The sequence below is a fragment of the Phocoena sinus genome, chromosome 3 (assembly GCF_008692025.1).
Source record: "Phocoena sinus isolate mPhoSin1 chromosome 3, mPhoSin1.pri, whole genome shotgun sequence".
Taxonomy (NCBI): Eukaryota; Metazoa; Chordata; class Mammalia; order Artiodactyla; family Phocoenidae; genus Phocoena; species Phocoena sinus.
This window is the reverse complement of record NC_045765.1, coordinates 11670019-11694384: the sequence shown is the minus strand read 5'-3', so window position 1 is coordinate 11694384 and position 24366 is coordinate 11670019. Positions and strand designations below refer to the sequence as shown.

Sequence of the window (24366 nt, the reverse complement as noted above, 5' to 3'; positions counted from 1 at the left end):
TTCTTAAAATCCTGACGTAGATCCCGCCCCTCGCGGCTACACACCTTCCTGTGGCTCCTTATTCCTTTTTTAAAACAAAGCCCAACCCGTCCCCACCAGGAATGGCCCGACCCGTTTCCTCCATTCCCCCCGCCCTCCTCGCTCTGCCTCCAACACTTTAACCGTATGCCCACCTCAGGACCTTTGCACTTGCCGTGACTACAATCTGAACATTCTTCTTCCATATCTTTCGGATCCACCCCCTCCCCTTATTAAATAAATAAATAAATATATATATATATATATATATATATGTTTTTGCAAGGCGTGCGTTCTGGTTGGTTGTGCACGCGGCTCAGCTCCCCGGACGCCGCATGGGGGCTAGAGCTTGCTCTTCTCCGACTTTTCCGCCGGCGCCGAGGCAGTGTTTTGGAGATCCGTCCCTGTTGCCATGAGAACCGCGCTAGTCTCTCCCGCCGGCCGCGCTTCCCCCTCCGCAGCTAGCCCCGCCACGGGCGCCTCCGCCTCCCAGCCTCCCTCCCTCCGCCTTCCGCCCCTGCGGTCGCCCCGTCCTCTTCACCGGGGTCCCCTCCCTCTGCCCATCACGTGGAACTCCCTGAAATTATCCTACTGTTCGCCAGCTTTTGACTGTCCGCCTTTCCCATCAGACCCTCTGCTCCACAAGCAGTAGCAACGTGTCCCGACTGGGTCCACAGAGCCCGGCACACAGGAGGCACTCAATAAATATTTGTGGGGAGGATGGAGACTCACATCGACTTAAGGAACCGGAGCTCAGAGAGGGCCATGGACCCGCCCAGGGCACACAGAATTCTGGGGAGCAACAGAGCATTAGGAGATAGATGGGGGCGCCTGGGGTGGTGGTGGGAGCGTCCGTGGGACTCACAGCTGTCACCAATACACTGTGTGGCTTGGGTGAGTCACACCCTCTCTGTGCCTGGCCGGGAGTAGTTGTTGGAGAGCGGTAATGGGAACAGGTATTACGACGAGGGTGTCCTTGACGCCCACGTTCACCGGTGGCCCCCAGGGCATCGGGCAGTCCCCATCTCGACGTCCGACTGAAGCTGGCCTGCCGCGCCCCCATTAGTGAGCAGCGCGGGCCCCTCCTCTGCGCCGGCCCGGGGCCCGGGAGGTCCGCGGGAGAGGAAGTTGGGGGAGGGGACGACCTGCTGGACAGGAAGTGGGAAGGGTTGGCGTGTCCCCCCCTCCCCCCCTGGCCGTGGCCCCTCGGGATGGAGGCGGGGCTGGGGCCGGCCTGGCCCTTCCCTTCCTCTTCGCCTGTCTGGAACCGCAGCGGTTCAAGACTTCCCGCCCGGCAGAAGACCTGGGTGGGGAGGAGGCCGTTGGAGGCATAATGGGGGGTCCGCCGGCAGCGGGAGGGGCGCTCCGATCATCACATAACACACGACACAGGAAATGTGAGCGCACAGCCACACCACACACGTCCCAGGGAGCCAGCAATCCACCCATTCGGGGAGGCACACACACTAGTGCACAAAACCTGACGCCGCGTCACTCGGCCCCGCACGGCCGCCGCGGACACACAACCACTGTCGCAGAGCCAGGGACAGTTGCCCAGACAGCGACTGGGTGCCTGCCAACCCCCCACGCACAACGACGCACACGTGCACTCACACAGGAACCGCGTGTTTACACACACACTTGTGGTCGTAAAAAGAAAGAAAAACAAAAAAACCTATGGCAAACGTTCACAAAAGCATCTAGACCTAGAGTCACAACTGGACCGCCTCCCGCCACCTAGCCCACGCACGTCCGGCGCACACTGCCCACAGGTACCTTGGCACACAGGCCTCCGCCCCCACCCCAGACACCCCTGCCCTGCGGGTGTCCTTGCCTCGGTGTCGGCCTCCACCTCTGCACACCTCCTGGGGGGAGAAGAAGGGCCCTAGGAGGGAGAATGGGGTGCCCACTGCCTGCACCCCTGACTGCTGCAAAGGTGCTATTAAAGTTGGAATATTTACAGCTGGCAGCACAGGCTGAGAGGCGGAGCCAGCGGGAATGACCCAGTCAGTCAAGTCACGCAGCACCTACAATTGACACGGAAGTGTGACTGTGGGGCAGTGCAGGGTAGCTCCCAGGGTGTGGCCTGGGTATCCCAGGAGCTTCTTGTCTGTGTGGTGTCTTTGTGCTGCATGTATCTGTGTTGTGTGACTGTGTGTTGCGTGTGACTGAGCCATCTGTGGTTCGGTGAGACCCCAGGTCCCTGTGTGGAGCCCTCGGGAGGCTGCGACGGTGTGCCCCAGGGTGACAGCAAGTAGCTGCGTGGGCTCTTTCCACAGCTGTTGGAAGCTATGGCATAGCGGTGCCGATGCTTGTCTCTGTGCGGCTGTGTGCGTATGTGAGCGTCGAGTGTGTTTCAATGTTCTGTAACAGCCACTATTTGAGCTGTGTATACCTACGTGTATGACAGTGTATCCCTGGGCAGACTGTGTGTGTGGCGGTTCCCACCCGTGCTGGGCGTGGGTAGCTCTGCGGGGCGATACACCCAGTATAACTGCCTGTAGCTTTACGGGGCTATCAGTAGTTGTTCCAGTAGCTATAGAGACTTACGTGTGCAGTCCTGTGTCGGAGAATGTAGCCGCAACTAAGTGTGTGGCTGTGTTCTTGGGTGTACAATTTGGGTGTATCTGGAAAGTGTGTGTGTAGCCGTGATCAGCTGTGTCCCGCTGTGTGTCCCCGTGCGGCTGTCCCCAGTCGCACCGAGTATGTGTATCCCCGCGCCCCCTCCCCCCGCGGCGGGCACTGCGCGTGCGCGCCCGGCCCACGATCTCGGCGGCGGGACCCACCCGCGCTCACGCCATCGCCCCTTTAAGAGCGGCGCCCGCGGGCGACGGGGAGGCGGCGGGCGGGGGCGCGCGCGGCGGGAGGAGGGGGCGCGCGCTTCCCGGAACAGCCCGCGCTGAGGGAAGAGAGGAAGAAAATAAAACCCGCGGCCGGAGCCAAAGCTGGAGCTGCCGCTGCCGCCGTCTCAGCCGTCTGGAGCTCCCCCGCGCGGACGATGCCCGCGATGCCCGCGCGGGGCTCGGGGCGGTGAGGCCCGGGGCGCGGGGTAGCTATGGCGACCGGGAGCGCGGCCCGCGGCGCCGCCTGACAGGTGTGGGGCCCCGGCGGCGGCACGGAGCAGCATGTACGCCAAGGGGGGCAAGGGCTCGGCCGTGCCCTCCGACAGCCAGGCACGAGAGAAGTGAGTCGGTGGTCCGGGACCGTGGTTACGGGGGCGGGGCTCGGTGGCCGCGCTGCTTCCGTGACCCTAACGCCGGCGGGCACCGCGTGGGGCACGTGGGTGCGGGGCAGGAGCGAGATTTAAGGGGCGCGCTAGACCGGAGGGGCTGGAGGGTCGCGAGGTACTGGGGAGCTCGCTAGACCCAAGGGGCGTGAGGGGCTTAAGGGGTCGCGAGATTTGAGGGGACGCGCGAGATTCGAGAGGTCGTGAGAGTAGAAGGGACCCCGGAGACCCGAGGGGGGCGAGATTGCGGGGGCGCGCGAGATTCGAGCGGGACTAGAGGGTCGCGAGACCTTCCCGACGGTTAAGCCTTGGGTGTGGGAGGTTGCGAACGCGTGTGCGCGCGGAGTCGCCATTCGTGCCGCTTCCCCCATCCTCTGGGGAAGTTTCCCGGACAGGCGAGACTGGCCGCTCTGGGCGCCTCCCCCCTCCCCCGCTGCTTACCGAAAGCTTGAGAGACGTGAGAAGGGCTTGAGGGGCGCCGGCCCCACCCCTGAAAGGCCACCTGTCCAGCCGGGCCTGGGGCAGCTGGGTGGGGCCCTTGGGGAAGCCTCAGGATCACAGTCCTGGGGCCCCCACTTGTTCTGGGCATGGCGCTGGGCCGTGGGTAGCAGATGGTCTCAGGCTGGTAGAGGGGCAGGTTCCTAACTCCCAGACTCTGCAGTGAGGGGCGGAGGGCGCTCAGAGCTTCTTGGGGTGGGGAAGAAGCTGAGCTGTTGTGCTTGTCTCCTGGCCCTGCCACTTACCTGCCCTGTGGCTTTGGGTGAGGGAGCACTCCCTCTTAGGCTTATTTTCCTATCCTGAGAAGTGCAGACATAATAACAGTGCTGTCTCTTAGGTTTGGGGAGTGTTTGAAAGGTGCTAGGACGTGTGACTGTCTCACAGCAAGGGCACCCAACAGTTTGTGATATTGTTAAAGTGCCAGGGAAAAGAGAAGGCTTCTGATGTCTGATGGCCAATGGCTGATTTGCAGGATCCTAGAAGTCAAGCCACCTAGGGCGGGAAACCAGCTGCTGGAGCAGTTAGGAGGCTGAGTTATTGGGGAGAGGTCCCATGATGACTCTCTTTGAGGGCCAGAGCGGGAGTGAGGACTTAAACATCTGGGCAGTGAAAAGGAGCCCTGAATATGGGCTGTCTCCTGTCTTTTCTTCCTGGACTGACATAGGGACACCACCTCTCCCCCCAACCCAAGGATGAGTGTCCATTCTCTACCCAGCCTCGGGGTCATTTTGGAGAAGAGATTCTTCTGGCCAGGAGATGCTGCACAGATGATTGCCCTTCCAGACCTCTCTTGTCTGCACAGTTATGAGGTTGGGGTCCATTTCCAAGCACCATTAAGCAGGAAGACTTTTTGAAACTGGCACCTGGCTCCTGCCCAGGTTGGAAGCAGGGGGGGTGTAGCCACCCCACTCCTGGGGATCTTGGCACATCTCCAGCCATCCTTGTACCCTGGCTTCTGGGCTCTGGGGGCTACCACTCCCCCAGTGGGAATCGTTCACTTGTTCAGACATGTGCTGGGCTGGGTCTTGGGGTGTAGTGGTTGGGAAGCCAGGCCCTGGCCCTGAAGAAGCCCACATCCTAGCTAGGAGGCAAGTGAGTTACTCAGCAAGCCAATGGAAGGATCTGGAGCTATGCTCTGAGAAAAGCAAAATGGGAAAGTGGGCGGTAGTGAACTGTGAGGAGGTGTGTCAGGTGTGCAGAGACCTGGAGGAAGAGCTGATGGCTGAGGGCACAGCAAGTGCAAAGGCCCTAGGGCGAGGCCAGGCCAAAGAGCTGGGGCTGGTGCCCAGGGTGGGGATGTGCTGTGTGGGCCAGAGAGGCTTGTGTTCCAAAGTACCCTCCAGCTCCTTTGTGGAGTGGGGCTTACTGGGGGTCGCGTGAGGGTAGAGGGCCAGGAGACCTGGGGGAGGCAGGCACAGTTATCTGGGAGAGAGCTAATGGTGGCAGCTTAGGGGGTGGCCGTGGAGATAAGCGAAGGGAGGAAATAGGTTTGAGCTGGGGTCATGGGGTTTGGAGTGCGTTTCAATCCCACTAGACAGTCCAGGAGAGATTTTGAGTCTGAACCAGGCCTCGGCTCTTGGCTAGGGGTAGAAGAGGGGGTTATCTGACTTCTTGGCCAGAGCGATCCTGCGCTCATCCATTTCTTGTCGAGAGGGTCCTGTAGCAGCGTTGGCTTGGAGACGAGGTTCTGCCACTAAAGAAAGTTTGGAGAACACCAGATGGTGGCATCCACTTCACTGACGGGGATGCCAGGCCCTGGAGAGGAAGGACCCTGCTGAAGACTCAGGTTCTGGGGCACAGGAGAGCTCTCAGATACTTGGGGCTGATACACTAGAGAGGCAGGCTGGTTGCTCTGAGCCTCAGTTTCCCCTCTGAAACACGGACAGCCGGCCTTGCAGGATTCTCACGAGGACTGGGTGAGAGGCTGCAGATAGAGCACCCCTCACAGGCATTCACCAATCACGCCACTTCCTGTCTCTGGGCCTTGGTTTCCTCCTCCGTGAAATGGGGTCAAGGGGGTTCCACTGCTCGACTCTCCAGGACTGTTTTCCTCCCTGATCTCACCCTCCTGACTCCTCCTCCTCTTCCTCTTTTTCCTTCTTGGGCCCCTGTCCTGAGCCCCCTCTGGCTCCCCATCTCAGCACTAGGTCTGGGCTAGCCTGTCCCAGAAATGGACTTAGTGCCTGCTTGGTGCACAGATGGTGGGTCCCTGCTCTTGGGGGCTCACAGCAAACCGTGGTGACTGCTGGGTCCAGGGAATACAAGGAAGGGATGGCAGGGTGGGCGAGAGGGAGGCTGGGGTCTGAGTGGGCTGCCTGCAGGAAGACACAGCCTCTCCTTGTGTAAATGATGAACACTCCAACCTACAGGGAAACCCCGAGATCACTTCCTACCCAGAACTAACTAGCGCTTGCATTCGGTCACTGGTTTCAGGTCTCTTTAAATAAGATGAAGGTGACAGGGACAGTTGAAGGCCCCTGTGTCCCCTTTGCATCCCTTCCCCCTTCCAGCCCCAGAGGCTGTGCTGTCCTAAGTTGAGGGGAGAGATCTAAGTGTTTGCATCGTGTGTGTACATCCTTGAACACTTTAAGTGCTGCCACGTGGGTTTAGAATAGTTCCGTAAGTGATGGTCACTGTCAGTGTCACTGTGCGTCTTGTGTTTTTCTCCCAGGATTAGTTTTGTTTTTGTTTTTTTTTTAAGATTTATTTAGTACTTATTTATTTTTGACTGCGTCAGGTCTTAGTTGTTGCACACGGGATCTTCGTTGAGGCATGCAGATGATTTTGTTGCGGCACGCGGGCTTCTCTTTAGTTGTGGCAGCGGGTTTTCTCTCTGTAATTGTGGCGCGTGGGCTCCAGGGCGTGTGGGCTCTGTAGGTTGCAGCACGCGGGCTCTCGTTGAGGTGCGTGAGCTCAGTAGTTGTGGCACACGTGCCTAGTTGCCCAGCAGCATGTGGGATCTTAGTTCCCTGACCAAGGACAGAACCCACGTCCCCTGCATTGGAAGGAGTATTCTCTATCACTGGACCACCAGGAAAGTCCCCAGGGTTGGTTCTGATATGGGCACATCACCTCAGGTAGTTTGTTCATTATCCCAGCAGGCAAGGGACTCACCATGTGTCTGTCCCATCCCTAGCTGGGCTTCCAGGTGCCCATGCCCGTGGGCATCCTTGTTGGAGGGGGGTGCATAGGTAAGAGGTTCTTGAGAAAGGAGCCCCCAAACTGAGTCCTGGAGGCTGAGCAGAGCCCGTGGACACAGGGGAGCTTTCTGGGAAGGTCTTGAGGCAGTATCTGGGGGGCAAATGCTGGGATGGAATTTGTTAGTGGGGGCGGTTACTTTGGCTGCTGGGTAGGAGAAAGGCTGTAAGGGGCAAATGTGGAGGCTGCCAGGAGGCCGGTGAGGCGGGTGGCCACCACCCTGGCTCTTAAGAGCTGAAGGCCTGGCCATGAGGGTGGCAGAGGGGAGGGAGGAAATGTGTAGGCTGGAGAGTCCCTTAGGGGCATCGGTGGGACCTGGTGATGGATTAGATGGGGGTGAGGGGGTGACACAAGGCCTTGAGTAGAGAGGGCTTCTCCCAGCCCCCAGCAGTATGTGCCTCCAGGGGCTTTAAAGGGGAGGGGAAGCCTGGCAGGGAGCACCTCTTACCTTAATTCTTGGTTATTATGGTAATTCTGGATGATGAAGGTAGTACTGCTGCGTTTTAGTCCAGGAGGCTCCAGTACCCCATTCTGTCACCACTTCCCTGTGCAAGCTGCAGCTTCTCCCCGTGAGCACTCCAGGTCCGGGCACCCTGTACCCTCCAGGTCACCGTTCCTTCTGGAGGGAGGGCCCCCGGTGCACCCCACACTCCCTCCCATCTCCTGCCCTCTTGCATCGGGAGCCCCTCTGATGGGTGGGCTCTTCATTCTGCAGGTCATTTGCTGACCAGGGCTGGGGTGGGGCCAGGATTTGGATCCAGAGCCCAGGCCCTTTCCCACAACCCATCTCAGGGCCTAGACAGTGACCTGCAAGCCATAAGCCCTCCCTGAGTGGCGGGCCCTGGAGGTCCTGAAACAACCTGACCAGATGTCCAGGTTTCAAAAGTTTTCAATGAAAACAAACAAAGCTGCTCACAGTTCTCTGAGACTTGATCTTGATAAAAATTAAAGTACCAGCATATAAGAGAAATCAAGCAAAACTGAAAACCTTCTCTGGCTTCTCTTTGCTCTTGGGATAAAACCCCAAATTCTTAACATCAGAATAGTAAGTAAGTGCTGACCTTCATAAGTGCCTACCGGACATCCCGGGAGCGAGGGGGTTCAGGGTTGGTTGGTTCATTCATTGGGGTGGCTGGGGGCCCAGGATGCCCAGCGCTGTGTAAGCTCAGGAGTGAGACGAGGTCCCCGCCCTCCCAAAGCTATATCCAGTGGGGGCTGCAGGCAGTAAGCAGAGGGCCTTGTGTCAAATGGAGATAAATATGATGGGGGGGGCAGGTGGAGAATGGAGCAGGGCTGCCGTTAGAAGTGATAGGGAAGCCTCTGCCCCGTGACTTTGGAGCCATGAGGGTCTCTAGCAGAAGTGTCTCAGGCAGGGAAATGGCCTGTGCAAAGGCCCTGGGGTGGAGAGGTAGAGAGTGGCCAACGTGTGTGGGAGGCACTGAAGGGTCTGAGTGAGGAGTGCTGGTGGGGAGGGGAGGAAGCAGCCCCTAGAGGGGCCCTGTTGAAATCCAGGTAAGTGATAGTGGTGGCCTGGACCAAGTGTGTGCTGAAGAGGGCAGGGAGAAGGCTCAGAATCAGGAGAGAGAGTGCTTTTTCCTTAAGTTTTTCCCCTAAATTCAATAAATGTAGTGATCTCTGGGGGACAGCTAGGTGGATCTTCACACTTGCGCCACACCTATGTGAGTCAAGACCACCCAGGTCAGGGAACAGGAGGGGAAGGAGAGGAAGAAGCTGGGGTGGGGCTGGGCCTTTAAGATGTCAAGTGGACGGCAGACCCTGAGTTCACGGGGGAGGCCAGGCTGGAGGAATCCTGTGGGCAGCTGCACCACGTCAGTCATCAACATCAAAGCAGGAGGGGAGGCCACCCAGGGAGAAGAGAGGAGAGCTGGGGCAGGGCCGGAGGAGGGAGGAGAGCTGGCAGTGGTGGGCTCCGGGACCTGCATCCTGGGTCCGATGCCACCCCTGGCCAGTGGAGGGTGAGAGGTGATGGAGCGGGACCCGATGGGCTGGCAGCATAGAGCCCTTGGTGGCCTTAGTGGGAGCCAACATGTTCTCCAGGAGGCTCCCTGAACCCTGAGGAGAGGCTTCTGCTCTTGGTGGAGGTGGGGCCAGACTGCAGCCCCCCATGTGCTCCCCCTGCCCTGCTGCGCTTCCCTTCTGGGCAGCCTACCTGGATCCCCCCACTCTGTCTTGCTCCCTGTCTCTGGGTACCTCATTCCCTGCACCGTTCCCCGAGGTGGCAGGGGGCCAGCTGGATCTCTTCAAACCTCTCTATTTGCCTGGAGGGTCGGTTGGTGAGCAGGCTGGAGCTGCTCAGGTCTCCTCTGGCCCCGTTGACTTTTCATGTTCATTTCTTCACTGATGGACTCAGGCCTGGTAGATGCAGTCCACTCGTGAAGGCTCAGGAAACCTCTAGAAAGGGAGGGGGGGTCCCAGGAGTGAGTTGGACAGGTGAGCCTGGAGGCTGGGGGGGGTGAGGAAGACCACTGGACTGGAGAAGGGTGGATGCTGCCGCGGTGCGATGTTGCAACCTGGGGGCGCCCGGGCTGGAGGCGCTGCTGAGAGGGGTGTGATGATGAGGCAGGAACCTTGGCCAGTCTTGGGGGAGACCCATGCTCAGGACTATGTGAGCCCCACAAATCCTACCCCTCTGTGACCTGTTTCTGTCCCTCCGGTGGCTGTCACAGCTCGCGTGGTGTAACGTACCTTGCCCTGGTTCAGCTGCCCACCCGGACTCCCTAATGTCCCCCCCTTGTACTTCTGTAGCACACACTACCTTCCACCCCACCAGATGACTTACCTCCTCCTTTGTATTTTTGCTTCTCCGTCTCTCCCCGTGAGCAGGTAGCCTCCAGGGAGACAGGGGTCTGTTGTGTTCACTGCTCAAGGAGGTGAATGTTTGTTGAATGAATGACTGAAAGGACGGATGGATGGATGAAGGAAGGAAGAGAGGGTCCAGGGCAAGGGCAGAAGCCTTGGGGTGGGGCCTGGGACAGAGGGCTAGAACTGCCTTGGTGAGGTCTGAGCTGGAACTGGGGGCGGGGGTGCTCTGCAGAGGGGGCTGGGATGTGAGGATTGAGCAGCCTGGCTGGGAAGGGTGAGAGAAAGCAGGAGCATGAGTCAAAGCAAGGTTATTTCAGGATGGGGCCATCAGCCAGGGGAGGGAGGCCAGCTGAGCGGGGAGGCATCTGGAAGGGCCTACAGCTTTCACCGGAGCAGCCTCAGGCTGGCCCTTGGGGAGCCCCCGGTCTTAGATCCAGACTCCCCTCGGTCCACCTGGGGCCTGGCTGGGTAGTAGGAAGACCCTGGAGGTGCCCGGAGGGGCCGGTACTGGTAGAGTGGGGGCTGGGGAATGGGTGACCCTAGCGGGTGGGGAATTGTCCCTCTGCTGGCGGGTGTGGAAGACAGATTGGGGTGTGGTGGAGGCCAAGGATGGAAAGGCTTGGAAGGCAATGTGGATGGTCCGGCCTCCCTGTGTGGGCAAGTGGATGGTGTTGCTGGTTGGAGCGTGGCCTGTGCTCTTGGGGTGGGCAGTGGCCGAGTTGGTGTGTCCAGGGGTACTGGGCACTGTGGGCATTTGGACAGGGCGGTGCTGTGGCAGCTGAGTGGCACTGCTGGCCCTACCTCCCATTTCCCCAGACTCCCCCTTGGGGGGCTGGTATGGATATGTCATAGCCACCACTGGTGGATGGGAACTGATCCTGAGGAAAAGGATGGGGTCTAGGGAAACCTGGAGGAGGAAGACCTCGGGTCAGAGAGCCCCTTTTCTTCCTTGGCAGGTGAGGGTGGGAGTGAGTTAGGCGCTGGGCCCTGGCCACATGGCCCAGGGTGCCTGCTGGGAGACCCCACCCAGAGCACAAACTAGAGTGAAGCCCAGGAGCCATTTCTCCAAGGAGAGGAACTCCCTGGGGCCAAGGCTGCTATAAGGTCTCAGCATTGGCAGGATGGGGCCAGGACTTGGTCCATCAGGGGGGTGTTGAACTGAGCAGAATTTGGCCTGGAGGTGGGGGGCTGGGGACTGCTAGGAGTGCTGCCTAGAGGAGGGGCCTGCAGGCTGTGTGTTGATGGATGTGTAGGAATTGGCCAGGCTGAGCAACTGGTGAGGAGGCCATCTCTTCTGAGGGGTGGGGGAGGTGGGGCGAGGGGGAGACCAGCAGAGGGAAGTGAGTGAGGCTGGCAGTAGGTGGTAGGTACAATGAGGGGCTCACTGCGGGGCCCCTGCCCTTCTCCACCTTCCCACCAGAGGGCAGGTGCCGCACCTTAAAACCCCTCCCAGGGACCCTCGGGGCAGAGCTTTGGGTCTGCCTGGACCTCCTGAGAGCCTGAGCCGGCCCCCACCCCTCCCGTCTGCAGGTTGGCGCTGTACGTGTATGAGTACCTGCTGCACGTTGGTGCCCAGAAGTCAGCCCAGACCTTTCTGTCCGAGGTAAGCTGGCCTGGCCAGGCAGGGCCCCCACAGCCAGCCCCTTCCTTGGCACCCATATCCTGGGGTCCTCCCTAACCCATTTTTATCAGGTCTCCGTGGTGGGGTTGGGTTGTGCCCTGGGAACTGAGGGCTGCAGAGCGGCGGGGCTGGCATCCTGGTATCTGCCCATCCATCTGAGGATCTGTCTCCCGCTCCTCTGTCCCTGTCCTCACCAAGCTGTCCCCCTCCTGGCTCCCTTGCTCTGATCTGCTGGTTTCCTGCCCCGGTGTATCCTGGGTCCCGGGCTTGGGTTGGGGCTGCCTCTTGGGAGGGGAAGGGGTCAGACAGGGCCAGGCCGTTAGCCCTCACCTTCCTTCCCTCTCCCCTGCAGATCCGATGGGAGAAGAACATTACGCTGGGGGAGCCCCCCGGCTTCCTGCATTCCTGGTGGTGGTGCGCGCAAGGCTGGTGTGGGTGGGACATGGGGGGGGTGGGGGGGGCGCGTGGGGAAACCATCGTCCCCCCCTGCCGCCCACAGCGTGTTCTGGGACTTGTACTGTGCAGCGCCCGACCGCAGAGAGGCGTGCGAGCACTCGAGTGAAGCCAAGGCCTTCCAGGACTACGTGAGTCCCCGCCCCAGGGGCTGGGAGCAGGGCTCACGGGTGTGGGCAGGGTTCTGTGGCCTTGGGGGGCTGCATGGCCAGAAGCTGGCTCAGGTGGGCTAGTGGGCCAGGCTGTGGGGTTTGACCTGAGATCATGGCTTCTGTGGGGTTCCTCTGCCCCCCACTGCACCCAACTCCTGATGGTCCCCATGAGCCCCACACCCTCCCGAGGCCAGCCCCTCCTTTGCTCCCCCTCACGTGAACCCCATGTGGAACCAGGTAGACAGTACCACAGCTCCTGCCTCCCTAGCTCCGTGTATGCGGGGCCGGACGGGTGGCCACCACTGCTTGTCCCCTCCCACCCCAGCCTTTCCAAGCCTTCTGGGGTGGGGGCCCAGGCAGGGGTGCTGGGGGACGGCTAACTGCCTGTGCACCCTGGAGCAGGAGAGGCCGAGCACTTGGCAGATCTCCCAACCTTGCTCTGCGACTGGGGCTGCTGACTTCACGTCTTTGGCCTCAGTTTCATACAAGTTGAGTGGGAGTCAGAGGCCTGTCCCGAGAGGTGGGTGGGTAACGTGAGGGGGCGGGCGGCACCTTGTCATGGGGAGATGGCAGCCCCCTGCCTTTAACTTCTTCACCCTGGCCTGTGGGGATTGGCCACCTGGCCCCTGAGAGAGGTTCCCCCTGCCCTCCCCCCTTCCTTGCAACCACTCTTCCTGCAGTGGGCGCCTTCACATCCTGAGCCCTCTGCTCTGCTGTGCCCCTCAGGGCCTGGCTGTTCCCGGCCCTCTGCGGTTAGTCTGGGTCCCACACCACGCACGGCCTCGCCAACAGAGAGGCCCCCCTGTGGAGGCGTGCAGGCCTCTGCAGGGCCAGGGTGCAGCCCGAGAAGGCTGGGGTTCACCATATCCCTGAAGACGCCCCATGCACGCTGTATGCGCATTTATGGGAGCCGAGGTCGCTGCTGTTCACCCCCATCAGGTCCCACTATTCATGTTGTGGTCCCGCCAGAACTGGGGTGACAGAAGTGTGTGTAGCTGTGTGCGTGCGTGACTCCGCGTGGGCCCAGCTCTCTCTCCCCAATGTAGCCCCCAGCTCCTCCCTTTGCCTCTCCTGGGCCCCTTGAGCTCTGTTTCCCCTCCCGGGCTGCGCAGCCCTCCCCTCTCCGCGCCTGCCTTCGTCCCCGCCCCGAGCCTGGCGCCTCCGGGGAGGGGAGAGCGCGGTCTCCCAGCGGAATGAGCGCGCTTCCTGGGGCGCGCTGCTGGTTACCATGGCAGCAGGGCGCGTCAGGGGAGGGGGGTGGCGCCCCGTCCCTGGGGTGACAGGGTCCCTGTGTCAGCAGACTGAAGCCAGCTACACGTTCTGCCCCACCTCCGCACTTACGGGGGGTGGGGTGAAGGGGCGTCCTGCCGCCTCTCCCTCGCAGTCGGGGCTCCCTCCTCCCGCCCTCCGCCCCCTGAGGGGGCTCAGTCAGAGCCTCCCGGCTGGGGGCCAACCTCGGCGTCTCCAGGAAACGCGAGCGCGCCCAGCCTGTTGTTATGGCAACGCAGGCCAGGCTGGCGCCTCTGGGGGTGGTTGATTGACTTGGGGGGTCCAGCTCAGGTCACCCGACCGGGAGGGTGGGCCCTACCCCCCACCCCCCACCCCTGGATTAACCCTTCAAGGCCTAGAGTTGGGGAGCCCCATCTTCTCTCCGCCCCCACACCTCACGGTCTGGAGCGGCAGCCACCCGCACCACCACCCTCCCCAACCAGGAAATGCTCTGGCGCCTGCTGCGGCTCGAAAGGGGGGCTGCGCTCCTGCCCTCCGTAAGGGTTGGGGAGGGGTGGACAGACCCAGGGCTCAGAGCTGTTTCCCTCCAGCCACTGAGGCCGGCGCCAGCGAGAGTAGCTGCTCTAAGCCATCGTGTTGTGTTTGTGGGAGAGGGTGAGGTGGAGGGCAGGGGTGACCCAGCATTTTGGAGAGGGGCTTAGAGCTTCGTCCCCCTCCACCCCCGGGGTCACTTGGGTTTTCAAAGATTTGTGCTGGGCCCTGCGAGTGCTCGCACTGGTACCCTCCCAACTTGGGCCTGGGTAGAAATCCATTAGAGGCTGACCTTTGAGAAGGAGCAAGAAGGGGGCAGGTGTCAGTCCCCAAAGGGAAGGGTGTGACTCCAGGGGCCCTGCTCCGACCCAGACGAGGGGCCCCTTTCCCCACTTCTGTAGGGCAGGATGCACTGTGTGACCATGGGCTAAGTGCTTAACTCTTCGGAACCCAAGTGGCTGCAGTTCCACAAATCCCTGAGTGCCCCTGTGTGCTGGCTTGTGCCAGCTGCAGGGACAGCAGTGACCCAGACAGATCAGCCTCTTCCTTTTGGGGCCTGGAGGCAGAGGGGGAGGGCAGATGATGCAGCCGCAAGAGTCAAGGGGCCTTAAGAGAAGTGCTCTACTCAATGCCTGCAGTGTCTTCCCCCTTCCCTATCCTTTTGATGTGTCTCCTCTGCCCTGAAGACTAGGCCTCTATCTCCCCCTTTCCCCCTGCTCTGTGGGCCCCAAAGGCAGACAAGCCTGGGACTTGGAACCGACCAGAGGAAGTGGCCTGTCAGCCTGTCCCCCTGCCAACTCTGGGCCTGCCACCAGCATCTCCACCCTTGGCAGACATGGGAACTCCCCTCTCAGGCACCCGGTCTTCTCCCCTCCTCCATCTGAAGAGAGGTTGGGGGCCTGGAGACCCCACTGCAGAGTTCTGCTCTTCCTTCCCCTCCTTCCTGGAGGAGGAGGAGGGGGAGTGGTCTGTACAGTAGCTCCAAGGAGGAGCCCTCTGGGAGGGAGGTTCATCTTGAAGCTGTCTATTGATTTTTTTTGTCTGTTGATTTGAGGTGTCTTGGGGGCCCAGCTAAGCTGCATTGCCAGGCAGGAGGAATCAGGGCTGGTTGGCTTGGGCTGGGAGTGGGGGACTGTGCCCCCACCCATCTGAAGTTAGATTCAGACCAAAACAACAAGCCTGTGCTAGAAGGATGTGGCACGCAGTGGAGTCCTGGGTGGATGGCATTTTCAGACCCCCGGAATCCTCAGGGTGGGGACATAGGGGGCTGAGGTCCCTGATCACCTGAGCTGTGGGCTCAGCCAGGCTGGGCCCTGATCACCTCCAGGGTCACGGGTTCACCAAGGAGGCAGAGCCCTTGCCGAGGGCCACCCAGCACATCTGGTTGCTGAGCCAGGGTGGGGACGGAGGCCGCAGCTCTTCCCTCACCTAGAGCCGCCTCCCCCCACCCCGCAAATCCTCCCGTGTCTGAGTAGTTGGATGGCTTGGGTTCCTTGTTCCATGGGGCCAGCTGCTTGAGGAGAGAAGGAAACACTTGGACAGGAAGTGGCCTGACTTGGCTCTTGCCATCTCCCCCACCCCTGCAGAGCGCTGCAGCGGCCCCCAGCCCGGTGATGGGGAGCATGGCTCCCAATGATGCAATGGCATCAGGCCCCATGGCACCCGGCTTCTTCCAGGTATAGCTGGGGCTCCCTGTCTCCTGACCCTGGGTGGGCTTGTGTGGGAGGGTGACAGGCAGGGGCAATGACGGGGTGGGTATGCCCCTGCGGGCCTCGATAGTGCTGGTGAGGGAGGGGCCATCTGGCCTGGGCCCCCGCTGCGGGAGGGGCGGGGTCTCTGCACTAGGCCTGCGCCTGTGTGTGTCGGGGCGCCTGGGGCCGCACAGCTTGGCTCGCTGAACCACGGGTCCTGCCCATGACCTCTCCCTTTGGGTCCACCCCACCCCCGCCACGTCCCGCAGATGGGGCTAGTTGGCCCACTCTCCTGCCTCCACGGTGTCCCCTCCCCTCCCTGGCCAGGCTCAGCAGAGCCACAGGAAACCGTGGAACTTCGGGTGACCTCGCTCCTCCCAACCTCGCTCCTCCCAACCCACCTGGTTCTGTCCTTCTAGGGCCCCCCCTCGGCTCCCAGCCTCCCCCCCACAACCCCAACGCCCCCATGGTTGGGGCCTCAGGTTCCGGTAAGGACCTGTGGTGCCCCGCCCCCTCGAGCACGCACACCCCTCCCCCTGGCTCTTGGGCCCGTCCCACTGCGCTCCCACGCCCCCGGCGCGGCTGGCTGAGGTCTGCCGGCTGGTCTTGGAGGAGGGGGAGTATCCAGGCTGGGGGCCCGGGTGCGGCAGGAAGCGGGTAGCTTTGGGGGCTGAGTAGGTGGGGGGAGGTGCTGATCCCCGGCCCACCTCTTCCAGCCCTTCATGTCACCGCGGTTCCCAGGGGGCCCTCGGCCCACCCTGCGGATGCCGAGTCAGGTGAGAGACGGATGAGGGGAGGGGGGTCAGGAATTGGGCCGGGGTGGGGGCACCCACACTCAGTGCTGCCACTCCCCCTCCGCAGCCTCCCGTGGGCCTACCCGGTTCCCAGCCCCTCCTCCCTGGCGCCATGGACCCCTCCCCACGTGCTCAGGGTGAGTAGGGAAGCTCCCGCTGCTGTCCCCCGCCGCTCGTCAGGATCCCAGAGCCAGTTCCCCGCCGCCCACCGTGCAGGAACACCCCCAACCACCAGCACAGCGCCTGTCCACACCGGGGAACGGCCGCGGCCTGAGCCCTCTTCCTTCTGCCCCCAGGTCATTCGAGCATGGGCCCGATGCAGAGGGTGACGCCTCCACGGGGCATGACCAGCGTTGGGCCCCAGGTAAGGGCTGGGCCCAGGCGACAGGGCAGCTTCAGGGGCTGCCCTCTCTCGGCTTGCCCTCTCACGGCCCCTTTACCTTCACAGAGCTACGGAAGTGGCATGCGGCCCCCACCCAACTCTCTTGCTGGCCCGGGTTTGCCCACCATGAACATGTAAGGCCCTCAGGAACCCCGGGAGTGTGCCCATGCGGGTCACCACCCAGCTTCATGGGCTGGGTATGCTGGGGCAGACCCCGAAGCCGCACAACAGCCCCGATACTGTTTACGCCACTGCTGGGTGGGGAAACTCAGGCTCAAAGACCAGTGAGTGATGGATGGGGTTGGGATTTGAAGGCTGGCCTGGCATCTGTGCTTGGTTACTTCTCGGCCAACATCTGCTGCTCTGAGGGCACGTGGGGCAGGCTGGGGGTGTCAGGGAGTGTGTGCTGGGGGGGTGGCTTAGACCCAGGGTCCACCACTGTCTGTTCTAGGGGACCCGGAGTGCGTGGCCCATGGGCCAGCCCCAGTGGCAACTCGGTGAGTGTCCGGATGGCGTTGGTGGGGGGGGGATTAGGAGTGTACGAGTTGGTAGAGTGGGCGGGCTGCTCACAGTTGCCCATCTCCCCAGATCCCCTACTCCTCCTCCTCCCCTGGCAGCTACACGGTGAGTGATGCCGAAGCTGGGACACCCGACCTGGGGGCAGCGGTTGTGGGGTGGCAGTTGGAGGACTTTTCTCACCTTCTGTGTCTCCCTCTGTGTGCAGGGACCCCCAGGAGGAGGTGGGCCCCCTGGAACACCCATCATGCCCAGCCCTGGAGGTACTACAGCCTGGGCGGGGCATAGGGAGGGGTGTGTTTGGGTGAGGCCCTCTCACACACCCCCCCCTCACGTGCTGCCTCAGACTCCACCAACTCCAGCGAGAACATGTACACCATCATGAACCCCATCGGGCCAGGCGCCGGCAGGGCTAATGTGAGCTGGGGCTTGCGGGGGTCGGGGTGGGGGCGGAGAGGTGGTGGCCCGAGGCCCAAGCTGCTCCTCTGCCTGCAGTTCCCGCTTGGCCCTGGTCCGGAGGCCCCCATGGCCGCCATGAGTGCGATGGAGCCTCACCATGTAAACGGATCCCTGGGTGAGTGGGCGGAGTCCCGGGACACACAGACACCCACGCACACGCCCCCGCCCAGCTGCTTCGCGAGCCTCGTGCGCCCCCTGGCGGCCCCCTTCAGCCCCTCCGCCTCTGTGCTTAGCCGGCGTTGGGGGCGCGCCCCGAGCTTCTCTGGGCTCAGTGACTGGGGCTGGCAGCGCTGCGGGGAGGGTCCAGTAACTAAACCGGGGGGACGCCCGGCCGCCGGCACTGGCCCACCACCCCAGATCTGGGCCCTCCGCCTGGGACCCCCGGCGGTGCCCCAGTGGGCTGGGCCGAGGGAGGGGCCGCGGCCGCCGGGGAAGTTCGGGAAGGGGTCGGTGGAGCCGGCTTGGCGCGTCTGAGCCGCGTCACCGCCGTCTGTCGGTCCACAGGCTCGGGCGATCTGGACGGGTTGCCGAAGGTGAGGGGGCCGCGCTCCTGCGGGGGGCGGGGCTGCGGGGTCGGCCCGCGTGGAGAGGCCTAGTCCTGGTTGGGCCGCGCGGCAGTTGGGGCCTGGGCCGCGGGGCGGGGTGTTCCGCTCTGACCGCGGCCGCCCCCAGAGCTCCCCCGGCACCGTGGCCGGCCTGAGCAACACCCCGGGCACCCCGCGGGACGACGGCGAGATGGCGGCCGCCGGGACCTTCCTGCACCCGTTCCCGAGCGAAAGCGTAAGCGACTGCGTCGACTCCCCCCCCGCGGCGGCGTCGGGCCGGAGGGGCCTGGCGGGCAGACCCCGGCGGGGCGGCCGGGGGGCCAGAGCAAGACCGTGACCGCGGCGGGCCAGGTGGGGGGGCGGCCGCGGCATCCTTCCCTTCCTCCCGCCTTCCCCTCCCCAGGCCCGCCCTATCGCCCCGCCCCGCCCACATCCCACCCCAACCCTGGGACCCGCGGCCCAGGGCGGCCTCCCCACGCATCAACACCTGGTCCCTTTCCATCCCACGTCCACCCCGCCCTGTTCCCCCTTCCCCCCGGGGGCGGGTCCCAGCCTAGGCCGGAACTGAGCCGGCCCCCGCGCGCCACCCCCTCGTCTTTCCGCAGTACTCCCCCGGGATGACCATGAGCGTGTGATGGGGCCGCAGCCCCTTGCCCACTGCCGACCTCGGCTTCTGCCCAGCGCCCCTGCCCGGGGCCAAGGTCCAGGGGCTCGGGTGGTCTGCAGGGTGAGGGTCTGAGGTCACACCGCGGGCAACTGGACTCCCGGTCAAGGCTTGGATGGCTGGGAGGCCCCGCGCGAAGGACTCATTCATTTTCTAAAAAACGCAAGGACCTCAGAGACGTTCTTTCCTGTATGGGCCTTTCCCGCCATTTCTGTTTTGTCCAGGGGGCTCCTTGGGGGATTTCCTTTCCCCTGGAGAGCAGGGGTGGGCCCCAACAATAAACACAACTCGATTTTGGTTTTTGGCATCTGTTCTCGGGTTTCTTCACTTTGGCTCACAGCCACAGCCTGCTTAGCCTAACCTTCAAGGGTTGTGGTTAGGCAGAGTCCCCCTCCCCCGGGGGTTCTGGAAAGCCCCTGAGAGTTGGGACAGCAGAGTTTGGAAGGGTAGGTAGAAGTCCAGCTGGTGGAAAAGGGAGATGTGGCTGGTATTGGGGGCCGTTAGGGTTAGGTCGCAGGCACCAAGCATCCACAGGTGTGGCTCATAGCGGCACTGGCTTTATTGTCTGTCAGAAGGGGGCCCGGAAGGGTCGCGTGCTGAGGAGCAGTGGGGGCAGGAGTTACAGGGGAGCTGTATGGCCATGGCCTTAGGTGGTGGGCATCTGGGGTGCCTCAGCCTGTGAGTGCCCATAGGCGTCACCAGTACAGCCATTGGGGGCAGTTGGCGCTGATCCTTTCTTGCAAGGCACGGGGCAGGCGGTGGCCACATGCCCAACTTGCTTGAGGCCAGGGCGCTCCATCTTGTGCTCCAGAAGCATGTGGTTCTGCGGCGGGAGCCCCACGCAGGCCCTGAGAGATGGTCATGGCTCAGCGGGGCCAGACCCCAAGACTGCCCCGCAGTCCCTAGGCCCTGTGCACAGCCCCGCCAGTGGACATCTGGGCCATAGGTGGGGATCCCCAGGGTCGGGGCACACCTGAGGATATTCTCGATGCAGCTGCGCTGGCGGAAGAGCGCGTTGACCACTGGGCTGCCCGGTGGCGCAAGCGGCGCCTTGAAGAGGAAGCCAAGCAGCGACAGCACCGGGTGGAAGCTCTGCGGCTCCGGGTCGATGTCGGTGCAGAAGCTCACACGCTGGCACAGTTCAGTCAGCAGGGCCAGGTCCAGCATGATGGGCGCGGCCAGGAGTGAGTCCTGTGGGGCCAGCGGGTCAGGAGGTGGGCCGGGCTGGTGGGCAGCCCCACTCCTGCCCCCTCTTGCCCCACACCTCGCACGTGTTGTGCAGCACCAGCGTGTTGGTACCGCCCAGCATCAGCTCTGATGTGTACTCATCCAGGGCACGCTTGCTGTCACCCACGTATGGCACGTACTTGATGACCACCTGGGGGGCGGCACGAGGTCACACGGGTCCCTGCCCTTCTCTGTGGGGAGCACCAACCTACCCCACCCCACCCCACCCCTGCCCCTTGCCACGCCTGCGCCCCACGCACGCAGTGGTCGGGCTCTTCGCCCGGCGAGTAGAGCACTGGGTTGCTGTGCACCATGTCGTCCACCACGCTGGTCTTCGACACCTCCTTGGAGCGGAACTGTGGCGGCGCCGACAGGTTCTGCCCGTCGTTGTTGCCCAGGTGGTTGTAGCTCACGATGGACATGGTCTGCGGGGGCAAGGAGACCCGCGGCAGCTGCAGGCCCCGCAGCACACAAGCCCACCCCTCGGGGTCCACGCCTCCCCCATACTGAGCTGAGCAGCCCCCCAGGCCCACACACCTTGAGGCCAGAGCCAATAAGGAAGTCCACGAGCACGGACTTGACCTTGGTCTGCCCCGACTTGAAGTCGTCTCCACCCACAAAGACACGGCGCTGCCATGCAAGCTCGAGGGCACCAGGCACCAGCGTGTTCTGTGGGGACCCATTGAGGAAGGCGCAGCCCTCCAAGATGCTGGCCACGGCAAAGAGGGTGGAGGGCGACACTTCCAGGCCCAGCTGCGGGCAGAAGCGAGCAGTCAGCACAGAGGAGTTCTCGGGGGCTGGCCCTGGGCCTACTCCACCCCTTGGGTGCGCCCACCTGGATGGTGCGCAGCAGGTTCTCAGCGGTGTCATTGAGGCCCGGGACCACTTCACAGAAGCGCTCCGTGTTCGCTGTCCACAGCACGATGACTTTGTCCAGCCCGGCGCTGGACCGGAAGTCGCGGATGTCCCTACGGATCTGCTCCAGCTGGGGGCGGGGGGATGGAGGGGGAGGAGGTTGTACAGGCTCCCCCGACCTCTGGAGGCCTGGGCCACTCAGTTCCCCAAGTGCAAAGTGGGACCTTGACCCTCGGGATGGAAGCATGGGGACAAAAGAGGGGTAACAGGTGGTGGGGAGGGAGGACAAGTGGCAGGGGTAATGGACGCGGGGTGGGACTGCACCTGCTGCGCGCGCGTGCCCGGGATTACGTTGTCGGCGCGCGCGCTCTGGTTAGCTGCGATGAACTCGGGGATGTAGACGGAGGGCCGCGGGCGCAGGGCCTCCATGTGCGGCCACAGTTGCTCCTGCAGCCCCCAATCCAGTACCTGCGCGCGCCGCATCGCCTCCGCCAGGTTCAGCGACGATATGTCCCAGCCTGGGGGGGACCCTCAAGCTCGGCCCGGCCCCAATCCTGGGCCCCTCTAGGCCTCGCCTCCCACACCACCCCCGACCCAGGGCCCCGCCCACCGTCGAACACGAGGTCGTCGGGTGCCACCATGGGCAGCAGCGAGCTGAAGGGCACGAACACCTCCTGGCCCTCGGCGTCCAGACCCAGGCTAACAGTGCCCGCCTGCGTCAGCGAGCCGTAGTAGTTGGCCTCCTGGGTTGGGGGGGTGTGGGCAGAGGGGGCTGAGTGAAGAGTGGGCGTGGCGTGGGCCATGAGCTGGCCAGGACCCCTATCGGCACCCTCAAGCCCCGCCGTACTTTGGGGCACCTCCCCATGGCGCTCCAAGCCGGGGCGGAAGCCGCTCCGCTCCTGAGGTCCCACCCCGAAGCCCTCCCACACCTTAGGCTCCGCCCCCGCAAGACCCCTGAGGAGTTCCCCCCGCCCACCCGCGGAAGCCCCTCCCCGGAGTCAGCCCACAGCCAGAAACCCTGCCCACAGCCAGAAACCCTGCCCACTGCGGGCCCACTCCTCCGTCGAGCCCCTCCCCCTCCGCATGGATTCCTGCGAAGCCTTCTCTCCGACCGAGCCTCGCCCGACCCCCCACCTTGCGGCCGGTGCGCGTGGGCCAGGACAGGCGCAGTCGGTTGGCCAGCACGGCAGCGGTCAGCGTGGAGCCGTTGTTCCCGCCCCAGCCGACGAGCATGACCCCGAGCCGGGGCACCTGCCGGGCGGTCCGGAAGGTGAAGCGCGTGGACGTGGGGTGCACCTGAGGGCGGGCAGCTCGGTGAGCCGCGAGGCCGCAGGCCCCTCCCGCCTCACTGCACGGCGCGAGTCGCAGAAGTTGGGCAGTTCCCGCTCCCTCCCGGCTCCCTGGTTCCCCCAGTCCCATGGCCCGCCCGGTCGGTCCCTCGCTTACCTTGAGGACGCCGCCCTCGCGGCTGAGGCACGTCGTCCGGTACTCATACTGCGCCTCGATGGCCTCGGGGCTGTAGACCACGTCGGGGCTCTCGACCACGAACTCAGTTGCGGCCTCCATCGCGACGAGCTGGGGGCGCGGGGTTGCCAGGAGGTCAGAGGGGACCCGAGAACCGGCCGGGCCAAGCCGACTTCGGTCCCCGGGGAGCCTGCACCCCTCCTGGGGCGGCACTCACCGGCGCGGAGTCGGCTGGCACAGCGGGGGACAGCTAGGGCTCCGGGCGCGCGAACTCCAGAGAAAAGAGCCGCGGCCCCACCCCCGCCCCGCCCCTCGCTCCGCCCGCGCAGGGGAGGAGGGGCGCTCGCGGGGGGGAGGGCGCGCACCGGCTGTGGGGCTCGGGTTCGAGGCCCTTTTGCCCGGAGCTTCCGCGGCTATCTGGTCCCCGGCCCGGCAATCACGTGGGCCGCAGCCACCTCCCATCCCCACCCCCCGCCGCCCCGGCCCTAGCTCGGCGCTCGTGATTAACTTAGGGCCCGCGGCCGCTTATCCCCATTTTACAAAAGAGGACTTTAAGGCTGTAAGTGAGCGCCAGGCCCCAACCACAAGGCAGGAGGTGGAGCTAGGCTAGGAAGCTCATTCTTTGCGTGAGGGGGACCAGGGGGCGCGTCTCTGGAGAAACTGAGGCACGGGACACTGAGGCAGAAGACTAAGTCAGGATTCGGATTTCAACGCGAGACGCTCCTCCAGCCCAGGCTGCCTCCTCCTCCCACTTCCTGAGCAGCAGCACCCACCAGGCACTCCACCCCCACAGGGCTCGCATGGAGCGGGGGTGGCGGCGAGTCCTCGAGTTCTCGGTGTCCTCACCTATAGCAGAAGGGCTTGATAGGGCCGGGCTGGAGTGGGGGCAGGGGGAGAGACTGTTCTGTGGGGAAAGGAGGGAAGCGGATGGGCAGGGCAGAGGTGGCCAGCTGGGAGGAGCTAGGCCTGCAAAGCACTGAGCCCCTCTAAGCGCCCAGTGATAAAGGAGCGTGGGAACTCGGCAGGCGGGCGGGGGCGGCTCCCCCAGGAACTTTCCAAAACAAGCGGCCTCCTCCGGCTGGAAAGTTTCCACCGCTGGAGCTGGCCCAAAAGGTGGATCGTTGGGAACGTTTGCAGGAAACTTGGTCAGAGCCTGGCCTTGGGGAGTGGGGGCTCTAAGACTCTGGTCCAGGCTTTGCCCTCAAGGGACCCCAGTGTAGGGGATTCAGAAGTGGACTTGGGGCACTCCCAGCCAGAGGGACCTAAGAGGCAGGGGTGGGCAGGGCAGACTGCTTGGAGGAGGTGGCTGCTGGAAGGGGTCTTGAGATAATCAGACATCTCCTATCAACGATCTGAAGAGCAGCTGCCCAGGCAAAAACCTGGGGGACTGGTTTCAGGGGCAGATGAAACAGGGCTGGGTGTGAGGGAGAGGGAGGCAGTTTGAGGACCAGGGCAGACCCTCAGGGCTGGGGACAGGGAATTCCTTATAATAAATATTTGGGTTTTGTCCCCGGTTCCTGGCTGGAGATTGAGTTCAGTCACCAATGGCCAAGGGCTTCCCTGGTGGTCCAGTGGTTAGGACTCCGCCCTTCCACTGCAGGGGACGAGGGTTAGATCCCTGGTTGCGGAACTAAAATCCCGCATGCTGTGTGGTGCGGCCAAAAATTAGAAGAAAAAAAAAATTACCGATGGCCAGCGATTTACTCAATCATGCCTATGTAATGGAACCTCTGTAAAAAGAACCCCTAAACAACAGGATTCGGGGGAACACATGGAGGTGCTGGGAGGGTGGCCCACCTGGAGGAGTCATGGCAGCCCTGTACCATTCCCCACACCCTGCCCTTGGCTTCTCCTCCATTCGGCTGTTGAAGTGTTTTCCTCAGCACTGTGAGCCATTCTAGCAACTCACCAAACCCCTGAGGGGGCGGGAGGGAACCCCTGATTTATAGCGGGTTGGTCAGAAGTCTGGGTGGCCAGGGACTTGTGGCAGGTGTCTGAAGTGGGGGCCTGAGCCCCTTC

The 24366-nt window shown here is 63.1% G+C and overlaps 2 protein-coding genes across 11 annotated transcripts; one reads left to right on the top strand and one right to left on the bottom strand.

Moving 5' to 3' along the window:
• Window positions 1–2125: 2125 nt before the first annotated feature.
• SSBP4 (single stranded DNA binding protein 4) lies at window positions 2126–19108 on the top strand. Of its 9 annotated transcripts, none has more exons than XM_032627086.1 (17): window positions 2134–3202; window positions 11294–11366; window positions 11737–11798; window positions 11884–11968; window positions 15337–15426; window positions 16158–16217; window positions 16303–16372; window positions 16532–16599; window positions 16684–16751; window positions 17069–17114; window positions 17206–17241; window positions 17342–17357; window positions 17480–17550; window positions 17629–17707; window positions 18097–18125; window positions 18265–18488; window positions 18743–19108. In XM_032627086.1, the coding sequence occupies exons 1-16, from the start codon at window positions 3144–3146 to the stop codon at window positions 18472–18474; spliced, it is 1122 nt and encodes a 373-aa protein (XP_032482977.1). In that variant the 5' UTR covers window positions 2134–3143; the 3' UTR covers window positions 18475–18488; window positions 18743–19108. The 9 variants fall into 9 exon arrangements, with proteins under 9 accessions (XP_032482975.1, XP_032482973.1, XP_032482970.1 ...); XM_032627081.1 differs by having other exon boundaries at window positions 2137–3202; window positions 17342–17396; XM_032627087.1 differs by having other exon boundaries at window positions 2881–3202; window positions 17342–17396; window positions 18265–18372; window positions 18743–19098.
• Window positions 19109–19338: 230 nt separating this feature from the next.
• Window positions 19339–22738, bottom strand: ISYNA1 (inositol-3-phosphate synthase 1). 2 transcript variants are annotated; one of them, XM_032627076.1, is made up of 11 exons: window positions 22565–22738; window positions 22330–22458; window positions 22018–22179; window positions 21494–21626; window positions 21208–21401; window positions 20864–21013; window positions 20566–20781; window positions 20289–20453; window positions 20066–20179; window positions 19775–19992; window positions 19339–19649 (listed from the first exon to the last, which is right to left on the bottom strand). In XM_032627076.1, the coding sequence occupies exons 2-11, from the start codon at window positions 22447–22449 to the stop codon at window positions 19448–19450; spliced, it is 1674 nt and encodes a 557-aa protein (XP_032482967.1). In that variant the 5' UTR covers window positions 22450–22458; window positions 22565–22738; the 3' UTR covers window positions 19339–19447. The 2 variants fall into 2 exon arrangements, with proteins under 2 accessions (XP_032482967.1, XP_032482968.1); XM_032627077.1 differs by having other exon boundaries at window positions 22330–22595.
• Between the last annotated feature and the right edge of the window lie 1628 nt (window positions 22739–24366).

Coding starts and splice junctions, on each gene's coding strand:
- SSBP4 (XM_032627078.1), top strand. CDS start 3,144: ATGTACGCCAAGGGGGGCAAGGGCTCGGCCGTGCCCTCCGACAGCCAG. Junction 11,367..11,736: donor CCCAGACCTTTCTGTCCGAG/GTAAGCTGGCCT, acceptor TCTCCCCTGCAG/ATCCGATGGGAGAAGAACAT. Junction 15,427..16,157: donor TGGCACCCGGCTTCTTCCAG/GTATAGCTGGGG, acceptor CACCTCTTCCAG/CCCTTCATGTCACCGCGGTT.
- ISYNA1 (XM_032627076.1), bottom strand. CDS start 22,449: ATGGAGGCCGCAACTGAGTTCGTGGTCGAGAGCCCCGACGTGGTCTAC. Junction 22,180..22,329: donor GCGAGGGCGGCGTCCTCAAG/GTAAGCGAGGGA, acceptor GCCCGCCCTCAG/GTGCACCCCACGTCCACGCG. Junction 20,180..20,288: donor GCGAAGAGCCCGACCACTGC/GTGCGTGGGGCG, acceptor GCCGCCCCCCAG/GTGGTCATCAAGTACGTGCC.